Source organism: Poromitra crassiceps (genome assembly GCF_964638095.1).
Source record: "Poromitra crassiceps genome assembly, chromosome: 18".
NCBI classification, from domain to species: domain Eukaryota; kingdom Metazoa; phylum Chordata; class Actinopteri; order Beryciformes; family Melamphaidae; genus Poromitra; species Poromitra crassiceps.
In genome coordinates, this window is record NC_139636.1 from 11295563 (window position 1) to 11311912 (window position 16350).

The following is a 16350-nucleotide window of genomic DNA, read 5'->3' on the forward strand; positions in this document are numbered from 1 at the left end:
TCCTCCCCCACTATTCTAAAGCATGGCACCCATTCTACCCTAAAGTATGGCGCCCATTCTATTCTATATTTTTATATTTTCTAAAATTTCTATATTTCTCTATCATATGATTGTTCAATGTATTATTATTACTACTGTAATTGCTACTGTTGTGTCAGCTAGAATTAGTTAGTCATCTTTTCTGTGAAGTCCTCTGAGACATGCTTGTGAATTAGGGCTATACAAATAAACTTGACTTGACTTGACTTGAGATGTCATGACTGATATAAAGAGCTAATGTTAGCCGTGTGTTAGCGTTTCAATGACTCATAGTAGGTCATCGCCCCTCTTAAAAAAACAACAACTTTGGCGAACAGTGTGGGTAATCAACAGGCAATAATCAACTGAGTGACCTCAGCAACACCTGACATATCTTAATGACAAAATACACTGGAGGAGGTGCTTTAAACTAAAGTACTGGTACTAATACCATTTATGGCAGGGTATTGCAAATAGCTTTCTACTAGTATCGGTGTACCATGCAGCACCCCTATTGAGATCCTTGACAAGTCTGCATTGTGATCATCTGTGAAATACACCCTAAACCCCCACGACTGACTGCTGTTGCTCTGGCCCCAAAACTGCATGTCAGCAAATGCACACGCACACACACACACACACACACACACACACACACACACACACACACACACACAGCGTTGAAGTTGCTGAAACAGCGTTTCTTGTAATCTCTGGTAGCGTGTGTGTGTTTGTTGAAGTCATTGGACAGTGCAGTGGGCTGTGTAACAATACACTGCCTTCACTCTACTTCCTGCTACCTATGGATGTGAGCTCATCATCCTGCTGTTGTGCTTTAGGTTTGCTGCCCCCAGCTCCTATTCCCACTGCACTGCAAAATATGTCCCCTAACATTTACTCATCTAGTCTCTTTCACACTTCAAATATATATGTTTTCCTTTAAAGGAATAGTCTCCCCATGAATAAAATGTAAATAAATATAATAATAATAATAATTATCTGTTATAATATAATATAATATAATATAATATAATATAATATAATATAATATACGATAATATAATATAATATAATATAATATAATATAATATACGATAATATAATATAATATAATATAATATAATATAATATAATATAATACAATATAATATAATATAATATACGATAATATAATATAATATAATATAATATAATATAATATACGATAATATAATATAATATAATATAATATAATATACGATAATATAATATAATATAATATAATATAATATAATATAATATAATATAATACAATATAATATAATATAATATACGATAATATAATATAATATAATATAATATAATATAATATACGATAATATAATATAATATAATATAATATACGATAATATAATATAATATAATATAATATAATATAATATAATATAATATAATACAATATAATATAATAGAACAATGAAAGTGCTGTGGCCAAGCAGGAATATATCATGAAGAAACATGAGATGAATGCTGTAATAGGCCGAGAGATTGAGAAGCAGTGTATTTAGCAGTGGCGGCCCCCACAGGACAAACAGTGCGACCACTGTGCGAGAACATGTGAAACCCAAAACCTCCAGAAGAAATAAGAGTGGCTGAGAGAGCCACAGCCTGCTGCTGAAGCAGCACAAGGGAACAGGGCTGTAGTACATACACTACACGGCGACGGAACCAGAACCCGAACGGGCCCCAATAGCGCTGCCCGGCCTCGACCAAAGGTTTTCTTTGTGGCGAGTAATGCCAAGATCATCAGACCACACAATATGTTTTATCGTTCTCCCATGAATTTGGATCTCCCTCTCGTCTCTCATCACTCAGGCAGAGTGAGTGAGTGAGTGAGTGAGTGAGTGGGTTGCTATGGTTATGGGCGTGGACGCTCTGTGTTTCTGCCACAGAAGCCGCACTTCAAGCTGGAGTCAAAAGGAACTCGTAATAGTTGTCAAACGAGGCGAGAAAAGTCCAAAAAGAAAAAGACTGGCATGCTAGACTTTTCATCGGGGTGTCGTGAGGCGTCCCAGACGCCCCAACGCTGCTCCGAGAGGTTTGTCGTTCCCGTCGATGGTCATATTTGGGCCCCATGCTGGAAATGTGTGGCCCGCCGCGACCAAATCGTTTTAATATCAGGCCGAATGCGTGTAGTCTGAGCCAGTCGTCATAATAGTCGTTAGTTCAAGCGATGAATCAATTAGTTGATTAGTCGTCGCACGTCCTTGGTTCCCCAGCGATACGCCCGCCCGCCAACTGTGAAGGAGATGGGACCAATGGTTGCCAAGATATGCTCACACACACGAGGACAAGGACACACACAGAGACAGAGAGTCCTTGCTTTGTAGTTTGATGGCATCAAAATCTCACTCCAGCCAGGTTGGTACGCAAAGTCGGCAACGCTGCTCTAATAACTTGTTAATGACAAGGCACAGCTCCCCAATGGAGTGGGGGTTAGGTTTTTTTTCTCATCTGCCACTCTCCAAAGCTTCAAGTGTGTTAGCTATTAGCGTAGCTCCAGTCCCAGAAAAATTGTATCTGGGACAGCCCTAATTAGCAGAAGAGGTGTCTCTAGTGTGTGCACCTCATTTCATTTTAATACGGACATCTCTTAGGATGACTTCAAGGTCCTCCTGGGACTTTTATGTATTGTATGTATTCAGCCATCTTTGATGAATGAATGGATTAGCTGACCTATACAGTAACAGTATGTGTGATCAGCAGCTCATCTACCCGTAGGCTCCTAGCATCAGAGAAGAAGAAGAAGAGAACTAGCCAAGATCTGAAGATGAAGATGAAGAGATGAAAGAATCCCATGCTGCCTTGATCTTGATATAAAAAAGACACTGGAGAGAAACAGAGAGAGAGAGAGAGAGAGAGAGAGAGCAGAAAGCAGAGAATTTGGTGAAGTTGAAAAGAGAGAGAGAGAGACTAGAGGGAAATGAGAAAGAGGGATTATACAACAATGTGATTTATAATAATCCACCTCCTCTGTGTGTTGTCATTGGCTAGTTGCGTTGGAGAGATCGTCCCGAGTGACTCCCTGGAGGTGCGGAGCGAAGCGGCCATGTCGGTGAGTGTTCATGAGAACCGTAAATCCCGTACGAGCACGGGGTCCATGAACATCTCCCTGTTCCACAAGCCGTCTCATCCAGACAGCGTTCTGAGCCACCTGAACACTCTGAGGAAACAGTGTCTGTTCACTGACGTCACGCTGTGGGCCGGGGACCGCTCCTTCCCATGCCACAGGTAAGATCGCTACACTTTTTGGCCGGAGGCATTTATACTTTCCGGTTGTCCGTCCGTACCGGTCCAAGTGGCTCGAAATGTCCACTTGGACTCAAGGATGGACTGATTAGATTTTGGTGGTCAAAGTTCAAGGTCACTGTGACCTCATGACCACCCGTTCCATGCTCGTTAAGGCGATATCTGAGGGAATTTCTTCAAATTTGGCTCAAACATCAACTTTCGGGCTGGGGAAAATTGGCCATAGCTATGGATAGGAAGGTCATAGAGAGTTGGTATTGGAGGGGTTGGCTGGGGGAGAGGCTAGAGGGATGTGGGTGGTGGTAGGAGGGGGCGTGATCATTAAGCGGGTGGGGCTAGGAAAAATGGGCCGCTGCTAGGGATAGGGAGGTCATACGGAGTCGGGGTTGGAGGAGTGGGGGCAGGCGTAGGACCATTTTCCATGTTGAAAATGATTAGCCGTGTTGTTGAGGTACCCCCAAACATTGCCTACAGTGCCATAAGGCTGAATGACCACACCACTGCTCCAAGTGGCTTTTCTTTGTGAATGATTGTAAATGTTTGTTCATCCCCTGGAAACCAAAATGTGTCATGACCCTGGCACCAAGCCAAACGTTTGAAAAATGAATTGCATGTGGACCTGTTATTCTAACAAATAGAGCTTCTGATTTCTTTTTTATTTTATTTTTGTCACAGCAGGACGCTGACATGTTTTTCTCTTTGTGTGTTGAAGGGCCGTGTTGGCAGCATGCAGTCGGTACTTTGAGGCCATGTTCAGTGGAGGGCTGCGAGAAAGTCTGGACAGCGACGTCAACTTTAGAGACAGTATACACCCTGAGGTACTGCTGCTACCTAGAACATCACAGAATGCCACTACTGTATATTACCATCACAATATTCTTCAGTTCTTTATTCTTGAATCAGTACTTCTACTTTTACCAGTCTTTTTTAACACAAGCAACTGTACTTCTACTTAACCCATTGATACCTGATGCAGCATTTGTGTGTGTATCCCTTTAAGACCGCGAACCGGTCTTAAAGGGATACACACACAAATGAGGGATATACACGCAAATGCTGCATCAGGTATCAATGGGTTAAGTAAAAAATGCGTCTACTTTTCCCATCTCTGTCAAACTGTTCTCCTTTTTCCAGGTCTTGGAGCTGCTGCTGGACTTTGCCTATTCCTCTCGAGTCATGATCAACGAGGAGAACGCCGAGTCACTGTTAGAGGCAGGAGACATGTTGCAGTTTCATGACATCAGAGACGCGGCCGCCGAGTTTTTAGAGAAGAACCTGCACTCCTCCAACTGCCTGGGAATGATGCTCCTCTCAGACGCACACCAGTGTAAACGCCTGTACGAGCTGTCATGGCACATGTGTCTGGTGCACTATGAGACGGTAAAGGAGATTTCTGTTGTGTGTTTCCTGCTATCCTGCAGCCAGTGTTGTAGTCAAGTCACTATATCTTGAGTCCAAATCAAGTCTTGAGTCCCCAGTGTTCGAGTCTGAGTCCAAGTCACCAAAGAAGAGTCTGAGTCGAGTCCCCGACTCCCCGTTACCTGCGTCCGAGTCCGGAGTTAGCCTACTGAAAATGAGGAGGAATCCACATGTAGGTGGAAGACACATGCGTGCCCTTGCACTAAATTGAATAATGCCACAGTATCAATATACTGTAGCTATCTTATGTTGAATCATTAAAAACAGTCTTTATCCATGAACAAGTCGAGTCCTCGTCTCCAACTTCCAAGTTCGAATGCATGAAAGTTCAAGTCTGAGTCATCAGTGCTCAAGTCCAAGTGGAGTCACGAGTCCTGAAAATGTGCCCAGGACTTGGACTCGGGTACAACACTGCCTGCAGAAACCTTGTATCTAAGAAGATCTACAAAAGTTGAGTTTTAGTAAAGCGATTTAAAAGATAACACACATTGGCAGCCTGATGGCAAAGGTACGATCAACTCTTGCTTTCGGTCTCTTCTGAAGATAATGTAAAAAACAAAAAACCTAACATTGAGCATTCTGTGATAAAAGCATATAATTTGGGACACTTATAGACAGTTTTAACTTGACAACATAAACATTCTAAATTGGCCCTAGTTTACTTCCTGTTGCAGTGTTTGTTAATACAATAGCTAACAGGAAATAAGATAGGTTTCAAACTGTTCCCTAACAACACAATTCCATGAAAGTGGTCTATAGCCAAAGGCATGCCTGCTATTCTTGCTATTTCTCTGCAAAAACTGCAAAACAGGTTCCTCAACTTGCAATTTTTGCCAGTTCCTGCAATTTTACCACAAAGAACAACACATAGAACTTATTTATTTATTCATTTTAGAAAAGCTGCTGCAAAATCATGCATTCTTGATCGCAACAATCACAAAAAACTTATACTGGAGGGACTGAATCATTGCTTACTCACAAGTCACAACTTGTAACAACTATTTGTCACTGAACTGTTGGTATTTGGGGTTGGCCTCTTTTGTCACCGGGTTCTCCTAAACCTGAATCTGGAGTGACAGCAACTGGACGTTTGATCCATTTATCCATGTTTGCTAGTTGGTTTGTGCACAGTTTTGACATGCGTAAAACAGTTGACACCTGCCAGGCGCGTGCAGGTACCTTTTGGCAATGAGATTATGAAATTACTTGGATTATTATATTATATTATATTATGGATTATTTTATTTTTTCATTTTGGAAATAAATGTAATCCCCAATCTTTCCACATACCCCCTGCAAGCTGCTGAAGTACCCCTAGGGGTACTCGTACCCCTGGATGGGAATCACTGATCTAAAGACTACACCACTGCTGTTTACAAATTGTTACGGGCTGTTCCAACTATTAGTAATAAGATTGATTTGGCTGCTGAGGTCTGTGCTTTTCCTGCCAATAAAGTTTTAGTGAAATGGTGTTTAATTAATTTGATCTCATATATACAGCACCATGCCAAACATGATGTCATACAGTACAAGCAGAAAAATCGAAAATGTGATTACATTTTCAGGAATGCTTATGGATCTCACAGGCTGGTTTTTGTTTGATGCCACAGCTCCTGTCCTCAACCATTTTCATTCATTCATTTGGTCATGCAAACTGGTACAAGATAGAACCATTAACCTGATGCTGATATGGTGATGACTGATATGCTCTAGTAGTTAGTAGTATACCTAACTAACCCTAATGTGCAAAATATTAAGACCACTGATGGAGAGTTTATAGTCACTCTTGGACAATCCATGTCAACTGCTTGTTCAAGTCTGATAGCTATGATATTTGATCACATATAATTGTTTAATGCTGTGTTTTGTCTGTCCTTTAGGTAAGAGAGTCAGAGGATTTCTACAGTCTGTCTAAAGATAAACTGCTGGAGCTCATACTTAGTGATGAGCTGGAAATAGAAGATGAACAGGTGAGATCTCTAACTGGCCATTTTCAGTGACGAATGCTAACAAAGCTATTTTCCAGCAATTGATCAACTTCCTCCCCACACTGTAATTATATCTAGCAAAGAGAAAAATAGCAATAGAATAAAAGACTTCACTTAAAACATTAAGCTATCTCACTAGCTAGCTACCTTTAAAGGAACATGGCAACATTTTGGGAGATTTGCTTATTGGCCATATTCCCGATAGTAAGAATCAGAATCGTAATAACTTTATTGATCCCCAAGAGGAAATTGAGTCATGCTACAGTTGCTCACACTCGGGTAGGGAAGAATACAAACATCAAAACATTATGAGGCATATTGTAGGAAGGAATAGACCATAAAACACTCAAATAGAAGTTGAAGAAGTCGCCTATATACAGTAAGTTGTCATGAATATGTGCCTTCTCCTACAATCCTTGTCAAGTACCATTTAGTAAAAAAGTGAAAAGTGAAGATGAGAAGATACTGTAGGTGCCCTTCTCTTCTCTGTGTGTGCAGTAGAAAGTACACGCCCCTCCTGCTAGTTAGCTTAGCACAATGACTAGTAGGCAAGGGAATGGCTAGCCTACCCCTATTAAGTCACCAAATACACATTCCAACAGCGCCAAAATGCTCCTATGCACATGTTGTTACTGTACATTTACCACGTTATGAAATAATAATGTAAAGTTATGAGACATGAGACATTGTAATTTCCAAAGCAAATACATAAGCCGGAACTTCCGGTTTTGTCAGGAAAGTAGTTCCGGCATTGTTTTAACTTTCAACAGTCATTCTGCATCGCTACTTTTCTACTGCACGCACAGAGAAGAGAAGAGAAGAGACTCTTATCTTCTTGTCTTACTATCGGGAAGATGTCAAATAGGCGAATCTCCCAAAATGTTGGGATTTTCTGCCCAGCATCTAGTTCACAACTAGCAGATGAAGGTGTCATTGAAAATCTGTAATAGTTAAAAAAAAAATCTCCCAAGTTGTATTTAACTGTGATCCAATGGGTTCATCATAACGGGTCAAATGTTTGTTTTTAAATTATGTGATGTTTAATAGTGAATAAATATGCCTCCCAACAGGTGGTGTTTAACTCCGTGATGCGGTGGGTTCGCTCTGACTTGGAGGTCCGGCGTCAGCACTTAGCAGAGCTGCTGAGGGGCATCAGGCTGGCTCTGCTGCCATCTGAATGCCTGCTGGAGGCTGTCGCCTGTGAAGAGCTGGTCATGGCTGACAAGAGGAGCAGGTGAGCTGTGTTAGTCTGTGAAGAGCTGGTCATGACTGACAAGAGGAGCAGGTGAGCTGTGTTAGTCTGTGAAGAGCTGGTCATGACTGACAAGAGGAGCAGGTGAGCTGTGTTAGTCTGTGAAGAGCTGGTCATGACTGACAAGAGGAACAGATGAGCTGTGTTAGTCTGTGAAGAGCTGGTCATGACTGACAAGAGGAGCAGGTGAGCTGTGTTAGTCTGTGAAGAGCTGGTCATGACTGACAAGAGGAACAGATGAGCTGTGTTAGTCTGTGAAGAGCTGGTCATGGCTGACAAGAGGAGCAGGTGAGCTGTGTTAGTCTGTGAAGAGCTGGTCATGGCTGACAAGAGGAGCAGGTGAGCTGTGTTAGTCTGTGAAGAGCTGGTCATGACTGACAAGAGGAGCAGGTGACGCTGTGTTAGTCTGTGAAGAGCTGGTCATGACTGACAAGAGGAGCAGGTGAGCTGTGTTAGTCTGTGAAGAGCTGGTCATGACTGACAAGAGGAGCAGGTGACGCTGTGTTAGTCTGTGAAGAGCTGGTCATGGCTGACAAGAGGAGCATGTACTGTAAGCTGTGTTAGCATGTCCCCTCTTATCATGTCCTCTCCTCTTAAAATGGAACCCAACAATAATGGGACTTGCAGGAAAGAATCAGCAGCAGCCATGCCTGTCATCTCCTCTAGGCATCTAGGATTAGGCCATGCTATTAGTAAGAACATCCAACCAAAGTGTCTCCTCCTTAACTCAGTCCATGTTTGACCACAGGTTAATAGTGGAGGAGGCGATGCAGTGTAAAAAGAAGATTCTTCAGAACGATGGAGTGGTGACCAGCCCTTGTGCACGACCACGCAAGGCAGGACACACTCTGCTTATACTGGGCGGCCAGACCTTCATGTGTGACAAGATATACCAGGTCCATTTATTAATTATACCATCTATCTTTGTATCTCTGTACCATCTATATACACTACATGTCTCACATGTCTCACAATACCCCTGGAAAGTGGAAACCCAAATCCACAATACCCTGTAATTTAGGGTCTTATGTCCATAATAGTAAGCATCTAAAAGTATTTGACATTAGTTTCAATCCAAATCCTAAACATTGCCATTTAAGTTTTTGTACTGTTCCTGATGTTGGGTTTGAAGTGGGTGTGGTTATGCTCCAGACTTATTACACAATACACAATACATACTTAATACATTTTTCTGTGGTGTGATTTATTTTTGGTTTGCAGGGGCTTTAACCCCAACACTCAAGAGTCATCTTAAATAATCAGCCAGCTTTCCTTTTGACCGCTGAGCCAGAGGCCAAACCCGAGCTCAATATGGCTAATGCAATTTTTTAGGTTGACCATAAAGCCAAGGAGATCATCCCCAAGGCAGACCTGCCCAGCCCCCGCAAGGAGTTCAGCGCCTGTGCCATCGGCTGTAAGGTTTACGTGACGGGAGGAAGGGGATCAGAGAACGGAGTGTCTAAAGACGTCTGGATCTATGACACTGTCCATGAAGAGTGGTCTAAAGGAGCTCCCATGCTCATAGCCAGGTAAAGTACAAATAGGAGAGTGACAGAGACATGGTCTAGTACGCTACTACAATAATGTGGGGACTTGAGATACTGTCCATGAAGACTCCTGCAAACTCAGCGCAGGCTTATAGCAAAGCAAAGCCCTTAACTACAGTCATATTAATCATATTGAATTTGACAGTCGTCACATTACTTTTGAAGGCAGATACCAATAAGTTTAGACCAAAGTCACAATTGAACACAATTCAATCGTCATGACAAAAAACTAGGGAAATATACCCACAAGTGTGTTTTTCCTGTGTGCTGGGTGAATGAACGTCTGTATGCATTTCTAATGGGGGTTTCTCTGCTCCCCTACAGGTTTGGCCATGGCTCAGCTGAGCTGGAGAACAGTCTCTATGTTGTAGGAGGTCATACAGCCGTAGCTGGGGTGTTTCCTGCCTCCCCCTCTGTCTCCTTAAAGCAGGTAATAAAAAGAAAAAATTCTCAGGGGCCAATATCTCCATTATATATATATATATAAGTGCTAACTTTTTTGTACTCTGATTGATTGTTTATTTTACTGGATGTTTATAATAAAATTGGTATGTCATTTTTAAATGTGCTGAAGTAATTATATTCTTTATGTGTTATTATTCTAGGTTGAGCGATACGACCCTCTCAGTAATAAGTGGACCATGATGGCACCTCTAAGAGATGGAGTTAGCAATGCAGCTGTGGTCAGTGCCAAACTAAAACTCTTTGTTTTTGGAGGGACCACCATACACAGAGACAAAGCCTCCAAGGTGGGTGGTTTTGCACAGTTGTCTTCCTTTTTATGACTGATGGTACACTGCATCTGTTAATAGCTGCTATTTTAAAGGGATAGCTCAATGTCTGAAAGTTGAGTTTTTCCTAAGCAGTGCATTTCCCAAACAATGGCTTGTTAACATAAACCTAGTGACTAGCAGCCTGGCTTGTAATGGGCATAACTCAATCATTTTTCTTTCTCTATTAGTTTAATATACACAGTTTAGGACTTGATGGTAAAGGAGAAAAGGTAAAAATAACGTATGACCGAACTCCAAAATCTTTGAATCTCTCCACACTCCCACTACCCGACTGCAACATTTTGCTTAGAAAACTGCAAGAGAAAAAACTATAGCATATGATGCAAGGAATTAATGATAACCGACCTTTTGAAGAATATAACATTACAAAATAATAAATGGAGTGAAATAGTTGCAATTAGTGTTTCCTGAGCAGATTTATTTTAACGTTTCATTCATTTTCATGAGTTATTGTTTTTTCCATTTTCCCTTTCTCTCAAGTACCCCCTGTAGTACCTCCACATACCCCTAGGGGTACACGTACCCCATTTTGGGAACAGTAGCAAGTGGCAATTTGCGACCTCCGAGTTATAAACAAACACACAATGTCACAATGTCTATTCATGTCATCGAGCCATCGGTGATGTCCCAATGTCTATGACGTCAATTGTGATGTCATCATTACCTGAGCCATTGTGACATCACTGATGATGTCACAATGTCTATGACATCATCAGTGCTTTATGACATCACTGATGATGCGTCTGTGGCCCTCAACCATTATGCTATGTATTTTACGCCTTCACAGTGACATCACTCACTGAGGAAAGAGGCTCCTTGCATAGTACTACTGTTATACGCAGGTTATCTCCAGCCAGTACAGTCAGTGAGAAAACAGCCCGGAACGGAATGGCGATGAAGTGGTTGCATTTTTCACTCCTTTTCTTTGGGCTTTTCTCGCTGTGCGCTACGTCGGCTGACAACAGCGGTGTGAGGAAGATGAAGATGAAGTTAGCCACGGGCCCCCTCCTCAAGTTTCAAATCTGCATTTCCTGAGGGTACCAGCGGGTGTTTGAGGAGTACACGCAGGCCTTGTACCAGCGATACCCGGACATCCGCATCGAGGGGGAGAACTACCTTCCTGCACCCATCTATCGACACGTTGCTTCCTTCCTGTCTGTGTTCAAACTGCTGCTGATCGGGGTGATTGTCATCGGCAAGGACCCATTCGCCGTCTTTGGCGTGCAACACCCAGGAATCTGGGCGTGGGGCCAGGAAAATAAGATCTATGCTTGCATGATGGTGTTCTTCTTCAGCAACATGGTTGAAAACCAGTTAATGTCAACGGGAGCTTTTGAAATCACGTTCAATGATGTGCCAGTGTGGTCCAAACTGGAATCGGGCCTCCTGCCCTCCGTGCAGCAGCTGATGCAGATCCTGGAGAATGAGATGAAGATGAACGTTCACTTGGACACGATGTCACCCCACCGCTCCTCCTAACCCTGTCACACCACTGCTCCTAACCCTGTCACACCACTGCTCCTAATCCTGTCACACCACCGCTCCTCCTAACCCATTCACACCACTGCTCCTAACCCTGTCACCCCTGCGCTCTTACCCCTCTCACCCCACCACTCGGTGGAGCAAAAGGCCCCTCCCTCCATGTCTGAGGTTGGTTTCTCATTGGGCTGTCAAGTGATGTTTATGAAGGTCTGCGCTGAAGGCAGGAAGACTGCGAGCACAGACTGGATGTCCCCATCACTCCTTACCGTACATTGTGAAATTTGCCCCCCACCCCCCCCCCCCCCCCTTCCCCACTGCCCCCTTTTAGCCAATAGGCATGAACGCTAACACACACCTTTACACACACACACTTGACTGTGCCCACTAAAGGGTGGTGAACTTTTTGTGGCCCGACCGACCGACCGACCAACAGAGTGACTTAGCTGGTCACAGCTAAAAAGGAAGAGGCTCCGCCCACACTGTTTGATTGACAGGTGATGTGAGGTCATAAATCATCGATGATATCACAGTGGTGATGTTTAAAGAATAAAATTGTATATTAACAGCTTTATTTTATGCATTCAAATATACTTCCTGGAACTATTCCCCTGCATGCATTTTGGACTTGCATTGGCGCCACTCTCTTCTATATGCTGTAGCGCCCCTCAGTGGGTCCTTTTTCTTTCTTTCTTTCTTTCTTATTTTTTCATTTTCCAGATTCATGCCAGACCCCTGAAAAGTGCCGTGGCAAATTTTTGAGGCAATCGGAGTGCAACTCCGGACGAACGGACACACAGCTCTCCAATGATAGTAGTAGAAAATCCTTGTAGAAGACTTGCACTGTTCAGCAGTCAAAGATTAGTTTGGTTTGCAATGTGTATTGACCATGAAGCCTCGTACCTAAATGGTCCAATACGAATGCGTGTGCTGCCACACCCCAACAAGGCATTGCTTAAATCTGTATGAACCCACCACCTGCTGAAGAGAGTGATTGGTAAACAATAGCTAGGCATAAAGAGAAATGAACAAATCACAATTATTGTCAAGCTTAAGGTGCGTGTGTGTGTGTGTGTGTGTGTGTGTGTGTGTGTGTGTGTGTGTGTGTGAGTCTGAAACTCCACTGAATTAGTATCTTACAGTATCTGAATTTCAGGTTCGGCACTACTGACCGAGTGGGTAGCCATGATTGCATCGCGTCAGCAGCACTACCCTAGCCGCTAACCTACCACCGGCCTAACCTCCTCTGTCCTTACTGCGCAGGTCCAATGCTACGACCCCGTGGGCAACCGCTGGACCATCGCAGCAGAATGCCCCCAGCCGTGGCGCTACACGGCGGCCGCTGTGCTGGGCAGCCAGATCTTCATCATGGGGGGAGACACGGAGTTCACGGCCGCCTCGGCCTATCGCTTCGACTGTGACACCAACCAGTGGAGCCGAGTGGGAGACATGACCTCCAAGCGTATGAGCTGCCACGCTGTGGCCTCGGGGAACAAGCTGTACGTGGTGGGCGGTTACTTTGGGACGCAGCGCTGTAAAACACTGGACTGTTACGACCCCACCTCCGACAGCTGGAACTCCATCACCACTGTGCCTTACTCTCTGATCCCTACCGCCTTCGTCAGCACATGGAAACACCTGCCTGCCTAGCCGGGCCGGCCAGGAGACACTTATTCCAGGTAAGGACCTATGGGTCAGGGGTTTTTAAAAGTCTGAGACTGTGGGCCTCGAACAGTTTTTTCACAGTGTCGCGTTTCAAACAGTGGGGGGGGGGGGGGGGGGGGGACGATCAAAACGTACCCGGACCATCCTGGTCGCTGCACTAGCGCCTCCTCTGGTCGGTCGGGGCGCCTGTTCGGGGGCGGAGGGCAACTGGTGGTAATAGCGTGAACCTCCCACGTGCTACGTCCTGCCGGTGAAGCTCCCCGCTGTCAGGTGAAACGAAGCGGCTGGCGACCGCACTTGTATCGGGGGAAGCAGGTGCTAGTCTACGGCTCTCCCCAGATCGGCAGAGGGGGTGGAGCAGCGACCGGGGCAGAAAAGGGGGAATTGGCCAAGTACAATTAGGGAGAAAATTTGAGAAAAATCGGGGGGGGGGGATGAAATAAAACAGACCCTAATCCTATCAATTTGATTTGTTAAAAAAATCACACAAAATACAGCACTATTAACCCTTTGGTTCCTCAACATCGTTCTACTGAGTCCTTGTTGTGTATTATCCCTTACTGAGGGCAGTGGAATCAAATTAACAACTGACGCTGCATATTGTGCCACTCACCAAGGTCCAGACTGAAGTACAGTATTTCCATCATTCATCCTTGGCAGTGGATACTCATGGAACCGAGTACCACTCATTGGCAGTGGATACTCATGGAACTGAGTACCACTCCCACCACTCAGAGTGGTGTTTACAAGCACCCAGAGCCTTGCTATTTGAAAATCAATTGCTCAGAGGAAGGAGTGTTTGTTTGACTGTGTTTTTATGGTTATAATAATTTATTCATCATCAAAACAGGATGTGAGGAAAAGACTTCAGACTGAGCTGGTATTATTCATCTATTTTAACACCAGGAATAGCAGAGTAAACTACTCAACAGAGACACAGCACTCTGAAATGCACCTCATTATGTGAATGCTGTTCCTCATGGTAGGTATATGACGTTGCGGTATAGATGGAACGATATGAAAATTTCATATCACGATTATAGTGACCAAAATGATCAGTTATTATTAGTATTATCACGGTTTGTTAAAATGTGCTGAAAATGTAAAAAAGCTGAAAAAGTACTAATACACTCACCTGAAATAATTTCACCAAGTTTTATATTGAAAACTCAGACCCAAAAAGGACAAGTTATTAAGTTATCCTTTATTTTTCCCCATGGGGAAATTCATCCTCTGCATTTGACCCATCCTCTACTAGGAACCTTCCTAGAACTATAGGAGCAGTGGGCAGCCGCAGTGCAGCGGCCGGGGACCAACTCCAGTTCTTTCGCCAGTACCTTGGTCAGGGGCACTGACAGGAGTATTAACCCTAACATACATGTCTTTGGTGGTGGGAGGAAACCGGAGCACCCAGAGGAAGAAGCAGTGGCGGCGCGGTCAACCCGCGTTTCACTCCAGCCACCCCCCCCCCCCCCACACACACACACACACACACACACACACAAACACACACACACACACTTTACGTCCCTCGCTCACATTCACTTTCGCGGGCGTAGCGGCAGGTGTGATCCCATCATCGCACGATGGTCTCTGCTGTGTTTTATCGTGACATAAACGGAACTTTCTCTTTGCTCTCTCAGATGTCGCTGTGTCGTCCATTGTGCTGGAACACGAGGAGCATGGAGACTCCACCCTGCAGTCAACAACAGTTGGAAGTGGCTGTGCTTCCAGACAGGACCAACCCTTACAGGAAGTGGCTGTGCTTCCAGACAGGAAGTGGCTGTGCTTCCAGACAGGACCAACCCTTACAAACAGCAGCCAACTCGTCAGCTAATGTCATCTGCACAGACTCAGACTCAGTCCTGCGTGTCGTGCGCCACAGGCCAGCAGCACTCAGGCTCAGTCCTGCGTGTCGTGGCCCACACAGGCCAGCAGCACTCAGGCTCAGTCCTGCGTGTCGTGGCCCACACAGGCCAGCAGCACGGCAACAGGTCTTAAAGCACAAAACAGAGGATTCCTCTCCCACACCATGCTTCCTAAATGATGTGATGCCACTGAGAGGAAATTGATTGACAGTGTTTTTTTCGGAGGCCACGTTGAATTTCCTAAATGTCTTATTATGATGAGATCCACTGCGAGACCATTCCACATCCGTGATGAACTGTGACTGTTTCAAGCAGTGCTTCCACATCAGTGAAAAACTGTGACTGTTTCAAGCAGTGCTCCTTAACCTTTTTCATATCGACCTCGTTTAGCACGGACGCCCATTTGATGAGATTCTTTCCCTCTGACCCAAATCTGAGAATGTCTTTATTGTTAGATATGATTTTGTCTATAATTCCATGGCTGTCTTGTCCTGTATTGTAGGTACAGAGATAACAGAGAATCTATGATCAAAACAGTCATTCTTCTAAGGGATGTGCCATCTACAATATATTAATTTCTTTCTCCTACGATGTAGCGCCGGTGGGATGCAGTATCCTCAACCTCTTCACTGCATCCTGAACACTCATTTACGTCCTTCTCATTCTGTCCCTTTGACTCTTTGATCAACTTTAACTAGAAAATGAAATACGCTGAAGGGGAAGTTGAATTACTTGCGTGTATCTCTATGACAGATACATGTAGTTTCACAATGCACAATGATGATGTGCATTGTGTTGAATGAAAACTTTGATTGTTTGCTTTGATATTTTTGCTACACTGTTTAATTGACAATATTTTAGATTATTTGCTGATTTTTTTATGCGCTATGTTGGGGGACATTGTAAATCAATGACAATGACATATTATGTCAGCTAACTTTTAGCATGTGACGTGGGTACCGATAACAGGGAAGTTAAGGTTGCAGTGAAGGAAGACTGCTGCTCAACAGCACCACCCTTGAGAAAAAAGTA

At 43.9% G+C, this 16350-nt stretch overlaps 1 protein-coding gene and 1 pseudogene across 2 annotated transcripts in view; both read left to right on the top strand.

Moving 5' to 3' along the window:
• enc2 (ectodermal-neural cortex 2) overlaps positions 1 to 15269 on the top strand; it is a 21114-nt gene extending 5845 nt beyond the window's left edge. Inside the window, exons 2-12 of the mRNA XM_083654840.1 lie at positions 3052 to 3288; positions 4019 to 4124; positions 4441 to 4686; positions 6606 to 6695; positions 7784 to 7947; positions 8714 to 8861; positions 9298 to 9494; positions 9837 to 9942; positions 10118 to 10261; positions 13049 to 13464; positions 15094 to 15269. Coding sequence (XP_083510966.1) covers positions 3107 to 3288; positions 4019 to 4124; positions 4441 to 4686; positions 6606 to 6695; positions 7784 to 7947; positions 8714 to 8861; positions 9298 to 9494; positions 9837 to 9942; positions 10118 to 10261; positions 13049 to 13435 — 1770 coding nt within the window. The 5' untranslated portion in view covers positions 3052 to 3106 and the 3' untranslated portion in view covers positions 13436 to 13464; positions 15094 to 15269. The remainder of the gene's footprint in view (positions 1 to 3051; positions 3289 to 4018; positions 4125 to 4440; positions 4687 to 6605; positions 6696 to 7783; positions 7948 to 8713; positions 8862 to 9297; positions 9495 to 9836; positions 9943 to 10117; positions 10262 to 13048; positions 13465 to 15093) is intronic.
• LOC310792417 (thioredoxin reductase-like selenoprotein T1a pseudogene) lies at positions 11195 to 11785 on the top strand (annotated as a pseudogene). Its single transcript has one exon. The product of its transcript is annotated as a thioredoxin reductase-like selenoprotein T1a pseudogene (transcript).
• Positions 15270 to 16350: the final 1081 nt, after the last annotated feature.